Source organism: Pleurodeles waltl, chromosome 3_1 (assembly GCF_031143425.1).
Source record: "Pleurodeles waltl isolate 20211129_DDA chromosome 3_1, aPleWal1.hap1.20221129, whole genome shotgun sequence".
In the NCBI taxonomy this organism is placed as follows: Eukaryota; Metazoa; Chordata; class Amphibia; order Caudata; family Salamandridae; genus Pleurodeles; species Pleurodeles waltl.
In genome coordinates, this window is record NC_090440.1 from 731551261 (window position 1) to 731569954 (window position 18694).

The 18694-nt window shown below is 43.2% G+C and overlaps 1 protein-coding gene across 1 annotated transcript in view; it reads right to left on the bottom strand.

Annotated features, from left to right (window-relative positions):
• DCDC1 (doublecortin domain containing 1) overlaps positions 1 to 18694 on the bottom strand; it is a 1098140-nt gene that overhangs the window by 198050 nt on the left and 881396 nt on the right. The window contains exon 27 of the mRNA XM_069223476.1: positions 14135 to 14335. Within this exon, the coding sequence (XP_069079577.1) occupies positions 14135 to 14335 (201 nt within the window). The remainder of the gene's footprint in view (positions 1 to 14134; positions 14336 to 18694) is intronic.

Below are 18694 nucleotides of genomic sequence, written 5' to 3' on the forward strand. Positions count from 1 at the left end.
CAAATCAAAAACCTAGGACTTTTTTCGCTTTCAACCTTGACCTGGTTTAGCATGACTTAATCTTTTGGGCTCTGGTTTTTACCCTAAACTTTAAAAATCCATAGCGAAAGTTTCTACTGTTGGATCTTTGTCATTTTGGTGTTTAATAATTAATTAAAATTCACTTTATTTTCCTTCTGGAGTGTTTTCCCCATATTGTTGTTTGTATGCAGCATAAATACTTTACCCATTGCCTCTACGATAAGCCTGATTGCTTTTGTGCCAAGCTATCAGATGGTTAAGCACAAGGTAATTTAGTGACTTTAGTGGTTCACCCTGACAAGGATTGTGGCTGTTGCTTGAGCAGGGTTTCTACCCCAATTAGGCGACAAAAAAGGATGAAGTGCTGAAACCTCTCAAACACTCAACCCACAGTCACAGATCTGGTTAAATCCATCATTCTTTGCTCACCATGCCACCCCAGTTTGGACCCAGCCATATGCAAATCAGTCCAGCCTGAACTCATCGGATCAGTCCAGTCTGAACTACCAGGCCAAGTTCACCCTGGACCGGAAACAAGCATCCTGGGACAGGTTTCAGGGTATCAAGACTCATCAACCATGCTACCTTGAATCCAGTGACACAGTAAGCAAGGGACCCACGTCTGGATATACCCTGGCCAACTTACAGTGACTTTAGCAACACAAAATGATGATGGATGGAGTGCTGACATTTTTCAAGGACTCACCCCATTCACAGATCAGGGTTAAATCCATTGTTCTTTTGCTCACTGTGCCACCCTAGTTTGGACCCAGCCATATGCAAATCAGTCTTGACCCTGTGCCCCATCAGGTCAGTCCAATCTGATCTGCAAGGCCAGGCCCTCCTTGGACTAGAAACAACAATCCTAGGCCCAGTTTTAGGGTATCACCCCCTCATCAGCCAAACTAGCTTGAATCCAGTGGCACAGTGAGCAAAGGACCCATGTCTCAGCATACCCCAGCCATCTTATGGCGACTTTAGCAACACAAAAGGATGATGGACAGAGTACTGAATCTTTTCAAGCACTCACCCCCAGTCACAGGTCTGGGTTAAATCTATCTTTTTTTTGCTCACCATGCCACCCCAATTTGGACCCAGCCATATGCAACTCAGTCTTGACCCTGCTCCCCATCAGATCAGTCTATCCCGAACTGCCAGGCCAGGTCCTCCCTGGACCGGAAACAAGCATCCTGGGACCGGTTCCGTGGTATCACCCCTCATCAGCCTCATGGCTGGGTTCAAACTGGGGTGTCGTGGTGGGCAAAATAACCCAGATCTGTGACTGGGGGTGAGTGTTTGAAAAGTTTCATCATCCATCATTTCATTTTATTTTGTGTTGCTGCCTTCCACCCCACTCAACCATCAACCACATTTCTCACATTACCTAATTCCAGAGCATCCAGACCATTTGAAAAAAGGTTCCCTCTTCTCCTTTACTATGTATAGAACTTTGACTGTCAAGAAGACCCATTGTGTGTATTTTTGACTTGTGTTACTACATTCTGTATAGCATTTTGAGTTGAATAACCCTAAAGGTTGATTGTGCAGCTACATCTCTATAGTGGCCTGGGTCAGTTCCCTTCCTGTCACAGAGTCCCAGTGTCAAGTCTAGCAAGTTACAGGTGAGGGTTATGTAAATCATAGAGTTTGCTCCATCACTCAATCCCTTCTTTAACACTCAGGGCTCTATCAAGGTTGGCCCTGAATATCACTCTAGTTCATTTTAGACCCATATATAGCAGACGTTTTCCATTTGTGCCAAGTAAGATTATGTCTGTATTTCTGCATGGATTTCATATCACTGCCCTTCAGCACACCTCCTTGTTTTGAATACTATTAATCCTATGCCCCATGTCCCCTGTGTCTACAGCTTCCCTGAGCATACTATCCAAACATAAGGAATGTCCTTCATTATTCTACATTTCCACCACAGTGTCTTCATTGCTGCTGACCACTCCATATGTACAGTGGACATTGTCTGTGGCAAAGCATCATCTCTTTTCTCTCATGCAAGAAGCATATGTACGTTTTTGTGCCAATAGCAAATCTATGAAAATGAATAGGAGTTTCCTTCAAAAAGGAACATGACCAGTTGCTCACTACTATTAGAAGGGGCACCGAGTAACCCTTGGGTATGGTAGGGATACAGCCAAACATGTACAATTAGCAATGCAGTTTCATCAAAGACATTTATGCGTTAATAGGTTCCTACATACATGTAGCTCAGTTCTTAACTCAGAGACCTAAAATGAAATGTGGGTTCAACATAATATTTATCAAAATGTTTGGGGTAAGGATACCATTTTAAGAGGTGTAGATCTACCCAGAAGGGACAGAAGTAAAGATCCCCAGTATGGCATCATCTGTGAAGCTAACCAACCACACGGACAGGTTATGTTCAAAGAACCTGTTGTAATCCAAAATAATTAAAATTCCTAAATATATGATCCCTATCTCCTGTACGTTGACGTGGCTTTCAGAAAGAGAAACAGGACACAACTGCTGAAATGGAAAGAATGTTTTGTTCAATTTAATTGGGAACTCAAAGTGTTGCCACAGCTCTAGGACAAAACTCTTCCAGTAGTCTGGAGTACTACTGAGGAGTAGTTTGAGAATGAATGATTTGCCACAAAGAGAAGAATATAGTCCATATACAGCACTATGTGGTTCTCCTAAAAATCACAACAATGGAATCATTTGAGCAGAGGATCTTATCTGATCCAGCAATCCAAAGTATCTATGGCTCAAAGTACAACACAGGAGAGAATGGGTAACCCTGTCCCACTACACTGACCCTGCATGAATACTGTGAAAAAGGAGTGATCCAAGAAATACAACTAGCTCTTTTCCTGCATCACACTAAAAAGAAAGTACCACTCAGTGAAGTCATATGTTTTTTTCATGTTAAGAGATCATATTGCAAGTGATTTGTCTAAAACAGACAGTTATAAAGTCTATTGAAATTCAGTATTGTAGGCATGCAGGGCATACATCCCAACTGGTCTGGACCAATCACAGCAGAAGTAGATGGGAGAGACTTATTTGCCAATATTTAGCTATGTTTTGCTCTCCACTATGAGGAGAGAAACCAGACAATATGACACCACTCAGCAGACTTGTTTGTGTTTTGATTCGGTAATTGTGTTTCTTGTATGAAAATAGAATGCCATCAGATTTCACACCACTACACTGTAGTAGTTTAATGTTGAGTTAACTAGGCAGCCCTCTAAAAAAAATATTTGGGAGAATGGTAAGGTCAGGAAACTTTGGCCAACTGCTGTTTACCAATAGCTGCTTCAACCTCTTGAAAATGGAGGTTCTCTTCCAGCACTGGACCTGTCTGGTTGCAATAGTTTAGGGATGTCTAGTTCCTTCATAATCCACTTCATACTAGATTTATCGTGCAGCAATCAGGAAATTCTCATAGTTCTATATGGATATGTGTGCTTTCCCTGTATCTCCATGTGTACTCTGGCACTTTGCGTCCTCCACTTCCCATATCCATCTGGCCCTTTACTTCTCTCAGCTTACCTAAGCTATCCATTTCAATGATTTGTTCCTTATTCATGAATTTGTCTTTTACACACCAATGTAATGTGTACTAGCAATATTCATGTCTTTTTCATATATTCATTGTTCAATCAGTCCAGTGTTCTCTGGTCTTGGAGGCCAGAAGCTGCAATCATAGCCCCTTCTTTCCTTTAAATGATGCTGGAAGTAGCCAGACCTTGAAGAACTTTGTAGACCTCCCATAAACTACCCTTGAGCCCCACTAACCTCCCATTCTCCTAAATAAGAGGTAGGCTCTAAATGTCAGCTGTGCCGTTAGGGTAAGATTGCAAAGATCACCTTCATGCAGCCTCTCCCACCCCTAGAGTGCTCCCTTACAGTCAAGAGCAAGGATGTGTGATCTTGAATTTGCCTGGCCAGACATTCATGGATTTAACAGGAACATGGAACTGCTTGAGATAAGAAATAGTGTAACTTAGAAAGAGTGATATGGACGCCTAAGTGAAAGTATCAGTCTCAGCTCTTCTCTCATGGGCAGGGCCCCCCTTCATCATCTGAGCTGATCCTGCACTGTTCATCATTATTCCTCAGGTTACAGAAAGTGCTGAACCTCTTTTCCTAACCACCTGTGATTCCCCATAGTTAAAGAATCTATGCTGTAGGCATGAGATGGTTCCAGACAGGGTACCTTAAGCAAGGACCCTAAGAATTCAATCAACAGAAAAGACAGAAAGACCTACTGGCTTCAGGACAAACTGGAACCAGCCTTCAATGAAAAGCTCCAGGTTTGGACTCGGAGCCTGATTCAAAATGACTATTTATCAAATGCTGTTCCAGCAGGATAGTCCATCCAAATCCTCAGCTCTCTCGGGGGAGGTGGCATGAGACTTTTGGAAGAGATTGTACATTTGGAGATGATTCATCTCAGCCATGCCTTCCTTTATTACTTGTTCAGCCACCGTAACTCAATCAGACATTTTTCTAAGGTCAGGACACATTTATTTTGCGTTCAAGTGCCATTCTAGAGTTAACCCAAACTATATCTCTCTCAAAGGCAGCTAGCTGTTGAGGGATTCTGTTGCATAATATTTAGACATGTGTGTGGGGTCGGTGACACTTGCTCCCTGTGAAAACCTCAAAAACATATTTTTTTCTAGGCTGAATGTGTGTCTTTTTTTTTGTTCTTCCCTTTCTGACTATAACGGTGGCAAATAGGGCCTAGCTGAGGGTCAAACAATGGGCCAGCATGCACTACATGAAGTACCAACCATGGGGGGATTTAAAGGATAGACACACTACCAGTCATGTAGTAACATGTGCAATGCCCATACGCAAAAGTACAATAATTAGGTGCTAAAATGCTAAAGTGTCGGGCTGCTGCCAATCCTGTAGCATACAATTCTCCAGTCCACCTTCCTATGGAATCTGACAGACTGTCCAGAGAGGTAAGGGGAACAACTGAACAAGCCCAGGCTTTCAGCAACCCGGGGTAGCCTATTTACCCACATGCCCCCATCTCACCGTTAGACAGCAGTTATCAAGTAGCACTCACTGGCACCCCCAACCTGATGGGTGCTCACACTATTTAGCTGACTAGGAGCCAAGAGACACATATTACCACTTGTATCTCCATAATGCATCTATTGAATCTATTGATATAGCTGCACAAATGAGGAAGCGAGTGGAAGAAGGTACTCCCTTTTTAGGCTACTGTGGCGCTTCATCCAAGCCTGGACTCTGCTGTTATAGAGGAGAAGTGGCCACAAGCTGTATGTTCTGCCCTCTGTTTGAAAGCCAGGTGTGACAAAAGGGATCATTAGTTGGGGTAGATGGTAGTTCACCACAAGTAATAACATAACTATCCTTGTTAGGTCAGGTAAAGGTTTCAGTAACTTAAACCTGAGCTCAGCCTCCTCATAGATATGGCACAGAGCAGATATACTTAAGAAAATTTGTAGAGCACGTATAAGTAACAAAACAGTTATTAAATCAAAAACACAACAGAATAAAAATCCCACTCCAATTTATAAAAATAGAGAATATTTTAATGAACAAAATGAGACCAAAACAACAAAAATTCCAATAAGAGGACCAGGGATATGAATTAAATGTTAGTGCCAAAAAGTGCCAACCACGGACAACTGGTTGCGCAAGACTGGGACAAATGTATGGTTTAAGGCAGACCCCAGTGGAGTGTGTTGTAATCTGACGTGACCATTAATATTATTATAGCTATGTACAAGCATTATAATGTTGTACTACGATGGTTCTGTTGTCATGGTGTTGTTGGCCTGGATAGGCAGTTGCCGCTAGCTGGTTGAGAGGGACACCAAGACGTTAGGAGTTGTGTTCAAATAAATCCATAATTCAACATCCGTTGGTGAATCGGAGCGTCATTCACAACATAATTTGGCGATGATAACCAGCTAAGTGGAGTGTAGACTCTTCATGCGTGGAGGAGAACCTACGTATCAAAAATTATATAATATGGGCTGCTGTAACGCGAGAACTATTTATAGCACTTGATTATTTAATGCTGCATAATAAGTGGAATGACTCGATTCAAATGTACTTTATGCGAGATGTATTATATATAAAATTCAAAGACTTGCTTTATAGTATTCGTACAGCTCTGTGTTAGAATCACAACCGTATATGTACAGCACCATCTGGCTGTATCAGTATATTGTAACTACCTTAATGAAGCAAGCTGGCTAAAATATAACTATACATCACACAAAAACAGTAAACTTGCAGATGGTGGGGCAGCAAGTGAGCGAGCGGAGATTCCAGTGCACTCCGCAAACTGCACAACATATTCGAAAGCTGTATCATTGACATTCGCCATATACTTAAAGTAAACTACGAGAGGACTGACTGAAAGAAAGTAACCTCTTTCTTTGGCCTTGTTACCCCCATTTTCTGTCTGTTGTCATTGTGTTTGTCTGTGCTGAATGGGATCCTGCTATCCAGGACCCCAGTGATTATGCTCTCTCCCTTCAAACTTGATTACTTGAACCACTTACATCCTACATTTGGCATACTGGTGCCCCCATGTAAGTCCCTAATATATGGTACCCAGGGACCCAGGGCCTTGAGGTACGAGGGGATCCCAAATGGCTGAAGCAGGCATTTTGCCACCCATGGGAAGCCCATGCAAAGTTTATCTGTAGGCCTGCTATTGCAGCCTGCGTGAAATGGTGCATGCACCCTTTTCACTACAGGTCACTGCACCAGCTCACTATAAGTCACCACTATGGCAGGCCCTCCTGACCCAGATGGCAGGGTACAAGTACCTGTGTGTGAGGGCACCCCTGCACTAGCAGAGGTGCCCGCACAAACTCTAGTTCCATTTTCCTGGACTTAATGAGCATGGGGATGCCATTTTATGCGTGTACTCGACTTAAGTCACTACCTATGTCCAGCTACATAGTGGTAACTCCTAACCTAGGCATGTTTGGTATCAAACATGTCGGAAACATACCCAAATACTGTTGCCAGTATTGGAAGTATGATTCCAAACACTATTGGGGCTCCTTAGAGGACCCCAAGCATAGGTCCTACCAGCATTTTGGGATTTTCCAGGCAGCCCAAGCTGAAGCCACCCCTCAGACAGAGTTCTGCCCTCCTGCTGCTTGGACAGGACAAGCCCCGGAAGGCAGAACAAAGCATTTTCTTTGGGAGAGGGGTGTTACACCCTCTACCTTTGGAAATAGGTGTTACAGGCATGGGAGGGGTAGCCTCCCAGAGCCTCTGGAAATGCTTTAAATGGCACAGATGGTGCCCTCCTTGCATAATCCAGTCTGCACCCGTTCAGGGATCCCCACTCCCCTGTCCATCACCATCCCAGGGGTGGTGCCCAGAGCTCCTCCAGAGTGTCCCTGGGTTTTGGCATCTTGGATTCCAAGGTGGTAGGGCAATTTGGGAGCATCTGAGTGGCCAGTGCCAGCAGGTGACGTCAGAGCCCTCCCCTGATAGGTGCTTACCTGTGTAGCTGACCAATCCCCCTTTCAGGGCTATTTAGGATCTCTCCTGTGGGTGTTTCCTCAGATTCCGATTGCAAGACTCCAGCAGGAATCCTCTGCATCCTTCACTTCACCTTCTACCGACGAAACTGCATCTGGACCCTCCAGGAACTGTACAAACTGCAACAAAGAAGCAAAGACAACTTCTGCAACATTGTATCTTCAGCTCCTGCCTGCAAGTGCAACTGTTTCCAGGTTGTACATCCTCCAAGGACATTCTATCTTCAGCCTGCACCAGAAGAATGAAGGAATCTCCCTTGAAGTGAAGGAGTCACTTCCCTGCTTCAGCAGGCACCCCTCTGCAGTGACGAGCAGTGGCTTGAATCCCCTCTCCTGAAGAAGTGCGTGGATTGAGCAACAGAGGTAGTGGACTGAAGTAGTCCCAACGGTCCTGAATTCCAGCTGTCCAACTTTGGTGGAGGTAAGAGCTTGCCTCCCCACGCAAGACAGTTCCCCCGTGCACCATGTGTTTTGCAGTTCCCAAGGCTTGTTGGCATTCTTCCACGAAGTTCTTCATGCACCGTGCAGCTTCAGCCCCCAGCACTCCTTCCTAAGACGCACAGCCTCCATCGTAGTTCTCCGGCGGCGTGGGATCCCTTTGGGTAGTGCTGCGTGGGCCTCCTTTTGCACCTTCTTTGTCCCCGTGCTGTGGGTCTTCAGTGCATGCTGCCTTGTCTTCTGAGGGCTCCCTGAGTTGCTGAGAGCCACCTCTGTCTCTCCCTTCTGAGTAGAGGCCACCAGGTCCCTCCTGGTCCTGGGCAGCGCCATTTTCTGTTAACTGCGATCTTTGTGTGTGCCAAGGCTTGTTGGTGGAATCCAGCGACGCAAACCAGACTGCAATCATCCATCCAACGTGGGACATCATCTGCACCAACAAGGAACCTGTATCCATCTTCTTGGGTGCAGTACTGACTGTTATTATTCACCGGTGGTTCTTCTTTTGCACCTTCATCCAGGTTACCAGGGGCTCCTGTTCTCCCTGGACTCTTCAGTGCTTCTTGGACTTGGTCCCCTTCTTCCACAGGTCTTCAGGTCCAGAAGTGATTTACTCCTGCTTTCCTGGGATCTGGGGTGGGTTCTATTACTTACCTTTGGTGTTTTCTTACACTCCTAGCACCCCCCTACGCACTACACTTGCCTAGGTGGGAAACAGACTTTTGCATTCCACTATTTTAGTATATGGTTGGTGTTCCCCGTAGGCCCTTTGCTATCTAGTGTGATTTTCACTATTTGCACTGTTTTCTAACCGTTTTAACAACTATTACTGCATTCTAGTGTATATACTGTGTATATTACTTACCTCCTAAGGCAGTATAGTCACTAAGGTATTTTTGACATTTGTGTCACCAAAATAAAGTACCTTTATTTTTGTAACACTGAGTATTTTCTTTCATGTGTGTAAGTACTGTGTGACTACAGTGGTATGGCATGAGCTTTGCATGACTCCTAGTTGGGCCTTGGCTGTTCGCCCACACTACCCCAGAGAGCCCGGCTTCTAGACACTGACTACTTTTCACTAATAAGGGATAACTAGACCTGGTATAAGGTGTAAGTACCTTTGGTACTCACTACAAACCAAGCCAGCCTCCTACACATGCTTGGCCAGGATCATAAATACTGCTTGAAACACTCTGGGGGCCCACTCTCAATCTCTTCTCGCACTCTTTGCATTCCACACAACGTTCAACCCACAATGCCACATCACCATCCATGCCTGGTCACCAAAACTCCATTCACAGCCTTTTTTTCATTAGCATCTGACCAAGGTGTCAAACAATCTCTTCTGAACAGCCATAGATGGCACAATCTTTTCACCACGCATAATAATTTGATCCGCAACTATGGACAGTGCATCTAACACTTTGTTGACTGGTCTCAGAACATTCGACAGAGTAATCTCTCTTGCCTTCCCCTTTTTTATCATAACCTGTACTTTCTTTAATACTTCATCCTCTTCCATGACATAAGACCACTCTGCTCTGTTAACAGAGAATGTGCTCCATAGAACCACATCCTCCATGCCACCCACTGCTCCTTCTCTCTCACACTTGTTTACACCTTCCTCGTCTACACTCTTCCAATCCAACGGCAGCCATGATAGACAATCTGCTTGTACGTTCCTCCAGCCTGGAATGTACTCAACTCTGAAATTATACTCTTGCAGTTTTTAAACCAGTCTTGCAAGCCTCCCTGAACCTTTTCCTGCCCCTCCCAGACAAATGTTTTATCAAGGGATTATGGTCAGTGTGAAGTATAATTTTATGTCCCCAAATGTACATTTGAAAATATTCTATGCCCCAAGCTGCTGCAAAAGTTTCTTTCTCTATTACAGAGTAATGGTGCTTGTAGTGGTATATGTTAATTCATGATCAGGAATTACTGGATAGACCAGTTGTGAGTAGTGAAATGAGAAATAAATGACCAGGAGGTGACAATGTAGGAAGTGACAATGTATGAAGTGATGGTCTCCTTACGTAAGACACAGTAGGAATACTCGATAGCCGAAGACCTCTAAGAATGAGGAAGCTCCCAAGTTATTTACATGACTGTGCAATTGAATGATCCTATTCTGTTCAATGTTTGAATTACTGCTCTATTATATGCTTTTCCGAAAAGTTATATATTTTTGTACAAATATTTTCTGTTATGGCTATACCTTCATATGTTTACTGGATGTATGCATTTTTGTGTTACTTAGGGGTCACATATTTATGGTTTAATGTTGTAAGTATTAGGTATATTCTAAATTAATATTAAGCACATGTTAATCATCTTGTTTTATTCTTAGGTGTGAAAGAAGGGGGAATAATCTGACATGACCATTTTCTTTTATTATAGTTATGTCCAAGTATTATAATGTTCTACCATGGTTATGTTACCATGGTGTTTGCCTCAAGACCTAGCGGGAGAGGCAGTTGCTGCTAGCTGGTCGGGAGGGACACCACGACGTGGGGAGTTGTGTTCAAATAAATCCATATTTCAACATCCACTGGTGAACTGGAGTGTCATTCACAACAGAGTGCTTGTTAGATACAAGGCCCCGGCAGATCCAGATCAAAGAGTTACCTCATGACTTAGAAGATTTTTGAGAAGCAAGGCATGGCAGCAAGCTGGATCCTGAGATAAGGCTGTCAGCGATGAGTTGGGGGAGAACAAGGTCTCAGTGAAGCCAGCATTGAAGGCAGGAAAACTGAAGTTCAAGTCCAGGAAGCCATCAACGTCGATAAGAGGCTGCTAGGAATCCGGTCCAGTGAAGATTTATACTGTTGAACATTGTCTCTATTCTGGAAGTCAGATTCCTTCAGCTAGGCAAGGCTGCAGGTTGTAGGCAGAAGGGTTCAACATCATTGGATGCCAGTCAGTGTAGAGTCTCCTGAATCAGATTTACTGATATGGTGAAGTCAGTCACACCAGCGATGCACCCTCAGTGGATCAGCATGGTAGTTTGGTTCCAGACTTCTGTTGAGTCAGCCAAAAATCCTTTAAAAAGTGAGTAAGTCCTGGCTTCTAGAGTTAGGAAGGATGAGTGCACTCTAAAACTTATCTAAGGGCCCTAGTACCTTAGGAACACCACGTAGAGGTCAGGTCTCACTCCAGCAGAAGCGCCAGCAGGGTCCAATGCAGGACCTTTGACTGAGTAACTCTTGCCACTTTTGTATTCTTGTAGCTTATGAGGTCAGCCAACTTTTCAGTCCTGTGTACAAGTGGGAGCAAGTCCAGCTCCCAGGGTTCTCCTCACAGGTCACAACAGCAATTGAAGTCCTTTTTCTGCCTTCCACAGGTGTTCTGAAGAGGGCATTGTGCAAGTCACCTTTATGTCCAGTGCCATTGCGTGGGTGGGGTAATCTCCTGCCAAATCCCTAACCAATAGAGTAAAAGTTCCCAGAGGTGAACCTACCCAGTTTTGCAGCATTTGGGTGTTTTACTGTAAGCTATCCCAAAGTGCCCTTCTCTGTCTAAATGTACCATTACAGAGTCTGTCTTCCCCTGGTGGTCAGAGCTCTGTGAGTTCTCCCCTAGGTGTGGGTATGATAGTGAGCAAACCCTCTTTTTTGGTTTCTCAAAACCAGTTCTGGAGGCAGCCACTCCAATGAGCTAAGTTGGAAACATTTTAACCAAAATGTACTCACTCTATTCACATTTGGCAATGAAGTTTCCATCTTCCTGCTTACTATACATGCTAAATTAGGGCCTGATTTACACCTTGTTGGTGTTACTGCCAATCACCATCAGCAGTGGACCCGAGAAGACCGTCAAGTTGACGGTGTTCGGCCTGCCGTATTTAGATGTTATAGTCCTGCAGTTGGCGCACTAGTGGTGGTTTTCTGATGGAGGGAGACTTTTTACAATGGCAGTGACAATGGAACTGAGGTAAGTGATACACACAAATTGTACCTTAGCCATATGTGACTCCCTGCACTACACAGCACACTACATACACACAATCACCCATTGCAATTCTAACACAACACAACACGTACATGCGGAAAACACACATTGACATACATCCATGGCACCACTGACAATTCACCCACAGAGACAACCACAAAAACCAACACAACTACACACATAACGGCAAAGCCCTCTATACAACACTCATCCTGAATTTGTCATACAGCAACACAACATACACAACAACATTGGCCTCACATGCAAGTCACACACATACAGACACATCCATATCACCCACTCCAGCTCCCCCACCTCGACCAGCCAATCCACACACACACACACACATATTGACTCACGTACACAATAGATAGCACAAACCTACCCGTAGAGGTCCCCTTGCAATGCGCAGACGTGGGCACCATTGTCCAGTGTGAGTGCACATTCATTGTGGTGCCAGCATTTATTTGGCAATGAATGATCACACCACAATGAACATTGTGCATGTGTGACACAATTGTCTCCCTGACATGCACGTCACAGTGATTAAAAAAATTACTGTGACATGTATATGCCTGCAGTGGTCCCGACCTCCCGTGCAGTGCCCACCCAAGGCAATATGGGTTCCCTACCTTTGAGTCTGGCGACAGGGTGGGTTGTGCTTTCTCGGTAGTTCAGTAGCAGCAGCGATGACAGGTGTTGTCCAGTTGTGTCCAGTCAAAGGCGGAGGTGGAATTGAGATAAAAGGTGAGTTTTCACCCCTTCCTCCCACCAATCTGCCAACTCAGGAGTGAAGGTCAAACCACTACTTTTTTCTTGCCGGAAAGGCAAATCCAAATCTGCACACAAGAAGGTTGGCTGCGTTCTGCTGGCATCCACTTTTCCCTCTCCCACCGTCCACATGGGATGTGTTTACTGATGGAGACGGCAGTTCGAATGCTGGCATTCGTCTATGGGACCGCCAACATATAAATACTTCGAGTAGACCGTCACTGCAGCTGACAGGTTTTCAGTTGAAAAGTCGATGGTGGGATCGTTACCGCCAACATTTAAATCAGGCCCCTAATCTTTTATTTCCTAGTCCTCTTTAATTCCTTGGTCAATTGGAGTAGTGGTGGGAGAATGAGAAAAGCCCTTGCCTGCAAATCCCTGTGTAGTTTTACTACTATGCCTCAATGAAGGTGGGAGAGGTTTTCCTTCGTTTGCTAAGGCATACTCTCCAGCTCATGGCACACTAATGGGCTGCTTTCCAGCATGCAGGATGTCCTGTCATAAAGGGTGTGACATCACATTCTGCAGGCTGGATAAAAGCAGAGATTGGAAGAGTAGAATCATCTCAGCCTTGGGCTCAGTGGTTTGTGGAGCAGCAGAAGTGCTTGTTGAGGAGGTTCAGATGAGACTCGTGCAAAGCAAAGAAGTCCTTCCAGTACCTCTCACGGCCACAAGAGTTACTTCTAGCTGCTTCGAAGATCCAACAAAATTGCCTTCCTCTTTTTGCTTTGGAATCTTCGCAAAACTAGCAGGGAATCCAGCTATGACTTGAAGGATTTCTCACAACTTCGAACAAATTCACACAATGCTACTTCTCAGGAAAGAGTTGTACTGGGGGAAGCTATTTAGAGTAAACATGGAAAATGCACTGTGAAAATAATTATGCTGATATACAGTTTATTTGTTACGAAATATATTTCAGTCTGTTGAATTCTCTTTAAAAAATGGCTATAGTCTGGAATGTGTGCTAACATTCATACACAAAATAATAAACTACAGCAGGGTAAGAAACAAATATAGTGCCATTTAGGTCTCCTCATTAGCTAAGTTTAACTGATTAACAGTTTAGCGGAAAGAGCTGAAAAGCTAGATCTCACTTTCAATGTTTATATACTATTTGTATTTCTGCTCAGTGATCTGTTTTTCACATGCACATTAGTTTTTTTCTATTCTTACAGGGCACTGATTTCACAATTACAATGTAATGAAGAATTTAGTGACAGGTTCGTATACCGCTATTAGAAATTTGCATGTATAATATTAACCCATCCAAAGATAAGGATTCAGAAAAATATATGTCAATATGATTTAGAGAGAACATCATTTGATGTATGCAGTGGTTATACTGATATACTGTGACAATCAAATAGAGCTGCAGCACATAAAGAGTACAATTTGAGTATTTCAACATACGGTACCTGTCATCTGCATTGTGTATCCAGCGCTGATTCGTGTCGTCGGATTTCTTTTCTACTAAAACCACCTCCATTCCCGCAGACACGTCTGGATTTGCCAATCCGAGAGCCAGGTCTGGAAACCTGCAGCTAGTTATCTGGTCGTCCTGGAACTGAAACTGCTGACGGTCAACCTTCTGCACTTTCCCTGCCTTTGGTTTACTTCTGTGATAAATTATTGCTAAATTAATACTGCACTAAAGCATGAATTATGCAAACAGATTGAAATAAACTTCCTAAAAATGGTATATGCATAATTATTTATAGGAAAATACAGCAAGAATGATGGGCGCATGCCATTGAGGTGGTTGCAGGGTGCTGAAACAACAGAATTTATTTATATTTTGAGAAACAGTTAATGTATACTTTGAAAGGACCTTAAATGATTGTGAAGGCAAAGCTCATATGTCATGTAAAAGATCTGACGCATGAAATGTTTTATATATACTTCTACAAGCACATTGTTATTGCCGTGTACATAGAGCCATATTTATGGCCAAGTCATGCAGCGTAGCACATCACAGCACAACAAGTGACCTTGTCGCATTGCGTAACTGGGAAAGGACAGGAATGCACTTTATTTAAAAGAATATGGTGCATTCCTGCCTTTCTCCCTGCATTGCTGTCGTTTTTGGCAAAATGCAACACACACACAGCAAGAGGAACTAACAAGGAGAAATATATATATTTCTCAGTTAGGTCTCCCTTGGTTCTTGTAAATCTGGGAATGCCTCAAAATTCATTGGTATTGCATGGGAACACTTGGTGCGTAGCTTTTTCATATGACAGAGCATGTTTTCAAACATGAAGAATAAAATATAAAATCTCCAGTGCAAAATTAAACACATAAAAAAATCTGTTAGATATTTGTTGTAAAAATACATAATAGATTCAGTTCAATGTAAGTGCGTTTTTTTTTCTTTTAAATGTGCAGTATCTCAGAATATGTAGAAACATTTGGAGGGAATCTAACATTTATGCAATTACCTAAGGAGCGGAGAAAGTATATATTTTGCCATAAAAATCTCTTTTCTCCTTCTCACTGTGCTATACAAACATGGTAGAAGGAAAGCATTGTTTTGTTTTCATTCTTTAAACTGCTGTTTTCATTATGCTTCCCGACGTAATCTGCCTTTCTCCTAATCTACTTGCTTTGGCAGAAGGTGCTGTGCCTTCAGAACACAACTTTAATAAGTTATTACAGTTGAGTGGCTACATCAGTTGTTTATAATAGTCAACTAGGTGTGTCTAAATCATTTCTTTATAATAGGCAACTAGGTGTGTCACAAGTTACCTACTATAAAGAAATTAGAGATAGGTTTATATAAGAGGATTGCAGAATCCCATGTATTGTACTAGTCTCTTCCTATGTCATTGGTGACATTTGAAAGTGGTAAGGAGTAAAATTTGGGTATGACGTTTATGTAGCAAATAAAGTCAGCAAGCATAATGGACCAATATGGGGTATGGAGGGGACCTGCTCCTGAGAAAAAAATGAAAAAAACATTGCCAAATGGTGCCATTTGAAGCAATTGAATTTAGTGAGAAAGCAAGGTTTATAAAGCAGTGGAATTTAGTCTTCAAATATTAAATGCATTTAAATTGACATATATCTCAGTACATTAATATGTTCAACAGTTACTGTGATGTGCAAATTGTACAGCGCTACAACTTCAGGCCCTTTGAAGTGTGTGCCTGCCCATTGTCTTGTACTGAATGCGGCATTGCCTCTGGAAGAAAATAACCAGGATTAAGGAACCGTCCACAGCTACTGACTGCAATCAGTCATTTAGAAATATGTGCAAATAGGTCCTTAAGCGGGATGAAAAAAGTGGGGGCTCTCTAAAAGGGAACATATATTATTAATTCTGTGATTCCCATACTGTGCCACACATCCAGTATTTTTGTTTCTCTGTTGTTGATGTTAATGCATCCATGTAGATAATATAACAACTGACATACACCTAAAACCTGCCAGTAGTATTGGCTTTGTCAGTAGTTTTTAGCGGTTTAGGATAAACGAGTAACAACAATGATTTGTTGTGAATAATTAATGCAAGAAAATGGGTGTCCTATATGATAGGGTTGAGGCCTCTCGTGCAGTACAGTAACATTTATCTCCTTGGGTCCAGTCAGAGTTATTTACTTAACCTTCAGCTCAACATGTTGGTGCAGAACAGCAAGGCATAGCAAAGGAACAATGAGTAAAGCATTTAACTGCACCAAACAGAAGAATAAGAAAGTCACCAAAGAAGAAAAAGACATGACAACAATTAATACAAATAGAGCATATTTTATATTATATTTGGGTGACCAAAATCCACAGGAGGGTTATGGAGGTATACATTTTTAAAGCATTTAAAAACATAGACATCATTCACAAACAAACATTGGCAAGTCAAAACTTTGAAAACTTTTGAAAAGTTTGTAAGAGTTTGTAACACTGAGTTCGGCCACTCCAACCTGGGTTCCGTGACTAAATCTAACAGGATACAGATCTATTAGGCCTAAAAGAATTCTTTGTACAGTTACCTGGCCACCAGCATGTTTTTAGTGAGAGTTCCAAACCTTACAGGACAATCGCCTTTGACTGGAATGGTCCTGATGTTGAGGTAAGCAGGGTCAAAGATGCTCAATGGATGCTCCAGATGGTGTGCGGCCCAAAGGGGTGAAGTCCGGTTGAGTCCTCGGTCCACAGGTGAGTGGGGATGACTCCGGCCATGGATCTCAAGGTCCCACAAAGTCCTCTATGAAGGGGTCAAAGGGCTGCTGATGCAGACCTTTCGTTCTTGCAACACCCTAGTCATAATGCAAATCTATGGTGAGGGCAAGTGTCTCTTGGGGTGAACAAATCTTGTCACAACCAACACCCAAGGGTCCAGCAGACTCAAGTGCAACTTTAGGCTATTTCCAAATTGTCTGTTGAAGTTCCTGGTGTTTCTGTAGTGGGAAAACAGCTGCAGTGGCTCACAGAGATGCAGTTTGAGCTCTTCCAGCTTTAATGTCCCCAGTGTGGTTCTGTGGAGCCAGTCAACTAACTCTTGAAGTCTTTGCTTCAGACTGAGCCTGAGAATCAACGTTTCTTTGAGCCAGACATGAAGAACAGGGTCAAAACTCTTCTAGGACAAAGTAAAGCAGGTGCAGTTGCCCTGACATTGCAGCCTCTTTTTGTATACTTCCAACTGTTGGAAAGTGGTCTTATTCTCACCCTTGTTCTAAATCCTGCGAGTACTGAAGTTTTAGGTGCCAGGTGTGCCCATTATATCCTAGTAAACTGCCCCAAGGGGACAACGTAGTGACTAGTCAATGGGCTAGTAGGTCCCCTCGTATCTCATGACACAGTTCCTGCATGTGTGGCATCTAGCTATCCCAGAGTGCATTTTGCATGCCACAAACAACATGGCTGAAGTCTTCCTCAAGTGTAAGAACCTTGATAACCCTCTTCCAGGCGTGTAGCTACCAGGGGCTGCATGCCCATGGAAAACTGGTCCTGAAGCCGGTTTTCCCTTTCTTGGCCCTGGTTCTACCTTGTCTAGGGGAAACAAAAGACTTCCTGTGCCCTGTGCTGAAGTGTTGTTGCAGTGCCCCTCCAAAAGCAGCATCTCCTTTAATTCCTGCCTTTGGCTAACACCCTTTTGCAGTCCAACCTGTGGGAGGGAACCACACTGACATGTTGGCAAAAGCCTTTGTTCCTGGTCTGGGAGTGTTCACAAATCTCTCCAGGCAGGCAGAAACCTGTCTCAGTCACAGTGCCTCTGCAAATTCACTGGACCAGCTGGGTCAAAGAATGGCAACTTCTGAAAAAATTGCCAGCATTAAATTTGGCATAAATGCCAACTGTTCTACTGAGTCATAGTTAACGTCCCCTTTAATGTGATACTTTACAAGACATAAGTAGCCTCTGTCAGGAGTTAGATGCATTGGAGTGCCAACCGTTAACCCTGTAATTAACTTATAGGGCTATTTAACTGTCCTCTGCAAACACCAATACTGTAGTGCCTTGCTGTACAGACATATCAAAAATATGTGTATCTTGACAATATACAACTCCTTGCCATAGGACTTCTTAGGCCTGCCTTAGAGGAGACATATATACAGTTAAGGGACTAGTGCACTGTGAGATTAGTGGTAATGGCAAAGTCGTGTGTGCAGTGCATTCAACTGGAATACATGATCATTGTCCTCTGTGCTCTGCAGAGAGGCCAACGCACTGACAGGCACTTTGCTTTGCCTTCAGCCTCAGCATCAGAGCTCTCAATCAAAGCCCCTCGTAAACACTTGGCATGACTCAAAAGTATGCACTATGCAATAGTAATAAGATGCACAAAACATACAGAAACCCAACACGATGAAATAGCTAATAATCTTGGGGAATGCAACATTAAGTAAAACGCATGAAATAAAAGAGGAACTGAATCGCTGACATGCATTACCTTAACGTTTTTTTAACATTCATTGTTCATGTGTTAATGTCAAGGACATGAAGATTGGGCCAGTTTTAACAACATACAGCATGAAACTGTA